At 32.1% G+C, this 1,850-nt stretch overlaps 1 protein-coding gene across 1 annotated transcript; it reads right to left on the bottom strand.

Moving 5' to 3' along the window:
- Positions 1 to 290: 290 nt before the first annotated feature.
- Positions 291 to 1,124, bottom strand: GO595_003234 (checkpoint protein HUS1; the record flags this gene model as incomplete). Its single annotated transcript, XM_067916232.1, has 1 exon — positions 291 to 1,124. One exon carries the CDS (start codon positions 1,122 to 1,124, stop codon positions 291 to 293), a length of 834 nt encoding a protein of 277 aa, XP_067777035.1.
- Positions 1,125 to 1,850: the final 726 nt, after the last annotated feature.

The raw sequence follows: 1,850 nt of genomic DNA, 5'->3' as shown, positions 1-1,850 counted from the left end.
CTTTCTTAATATTGTTGGAAGCATTGTCATATCTGAAGATTTAAGAAATGAATTGATATAAATCGAATTTTCCTCGAAATTTTTTAAAGGCAAACACTTGTCGGGCAGTTCCTCTGCAATAGCGAGCTTAATTGATTTGGATGTAGGAGGGTAGAGGCAGTTAATCTGTCTCGACATTTTTTTATCGGACTTTTTAAATTTATTCAATGTAAACTTATTAATACGTATCGTCGGATGGAACATCAAAAAAAATTTTTTTTATTTATGTTATATTTTATATAAAATATATATTATTGTGATGAAGCATTCAAGAAATACGTCATTGAGACTGCTGATGCAGCACCTGCAGGTACTTCAAAATGTAATCTTATATATTTTTTGTCAACAATATAAATTAGACCAATTGTAGGTTGAAGATTTACAACTCTTAGGATCTTTATAAACTTCTTAAGATCAACATATACTTCGCAATCAGAGTTTTTAGAGTTCGTTTCTGTTTCATCATCTTGTTCAGGTTTCAAATCATAAAATGTTGTTGATACACAAACCATTTCATTCTCAACCCTAAAAACAGCATCAATGTTTCCGGTTGTATTACTATGTTTTAATGATATTGATATATGATGATGAATACTTTTTGCATTTGAACACCAATTAACGACCGCTCTTAATGGTGGGAATTTTGAACACATAGAAGCTAACTCCCACTCTGGTTCTGCATATTGTTGAATAACACTTGGCATTAAAAGAATAATTGGAACACGATGTTCTAATTTTCTTAATGTGTCTAAACTTTTATGAGTAAGTTGTAAATAAACAAAATCATTTGTTCGAGATAAATGTAATTGAATGGATGGACTTGTATTTGATATTAATGCTTGTGCCAATTGTGCTGGATTTAATTTCATTGAAACAGTATTTGAAACATTAGAACGAACTTCATATTTGTTAAAACAGCTGATAATGTCGCAACCAACCCAAACACCAATTTGACCTGTATCATGAGGAATACATAGTGAAAGTGATTCCTCTGAAAAATGAAGAACTACATCACTCCCACATGAACTGAGAATAGAAATAAGCTTTGCTAAGAGATCAGTTGTTATCTCAGCTGTCAATCTCATAATGATTTAACTTAGCTAAGTTCCTCGGGGCTCGTTAATTAACGTTCGCCAATGATTCCGTTTATTAAAAAGATGTTTTAGATATGATTTTATTGAACAAATATCTCTATTTTTTTCCAAATTGGGAAAAGTCAAAACTAAACGTGGGTGTTGCTGTATTACTACTCGTTGATTCATTTTGTCCTTTTGGAGGTGATGGTATTGTAAATGTTGACTGACTATTCTTTGGAGTGGTTGTGGTTGTTGACGTTGATGCAGTGGGCGCTTCAACTTTTGGTGTTTCAATCTTTTTCTTTGGTGGTTTCTTTGGAACAACTGCAGGAACAACGATGGGATGCTTTGCCGATTGTACTAATTGTTCTTGACTTGCAACTGACCGCTTCCTCCAAAACTCTTTAGAAGAATCATAAGGTGTTGGTTTCTGTTGAATTGGAATCTGACGAGAAGTATTGGTAGGTTTATTACATGAATTTCTTTTGTTATTAATAAACTCACTATCAACAGAAGAAGCTTGAGATCCATATAATGAAAACGAATATGAATTTTTTTGATCTCGAAGATTTTCTATTGTTTTTACATATGTTGAATGCATATTTGCATTGCTTCCACTTATTTCAAATGTTCTGTTTATTTGAGGCATATCTGGAAATTCTGTATTTTTTGGTTGCTGAATTGGATATGTTTTCCTTTTTGGAACCGTGATAAGTCTTGACTTTTTATTGTTAA

Source organism: Histomonas meleagridis (genome assembly GCF_020186115.1).
Source record: "Histomonas meleagridis strain 2922-C6/04-10x chromosome Unknown contig_20, whole genome shotgun sequence".
Classification (NCBI taxonomy): Eukaryota; Parabasalia; order Tritrichomonadida; family Dientamoebidae; genus Histomonas; species Histomonas meleagridis.
This window is presented reverse-complemented; position numbering and strand designations above follow the sequence as displayed.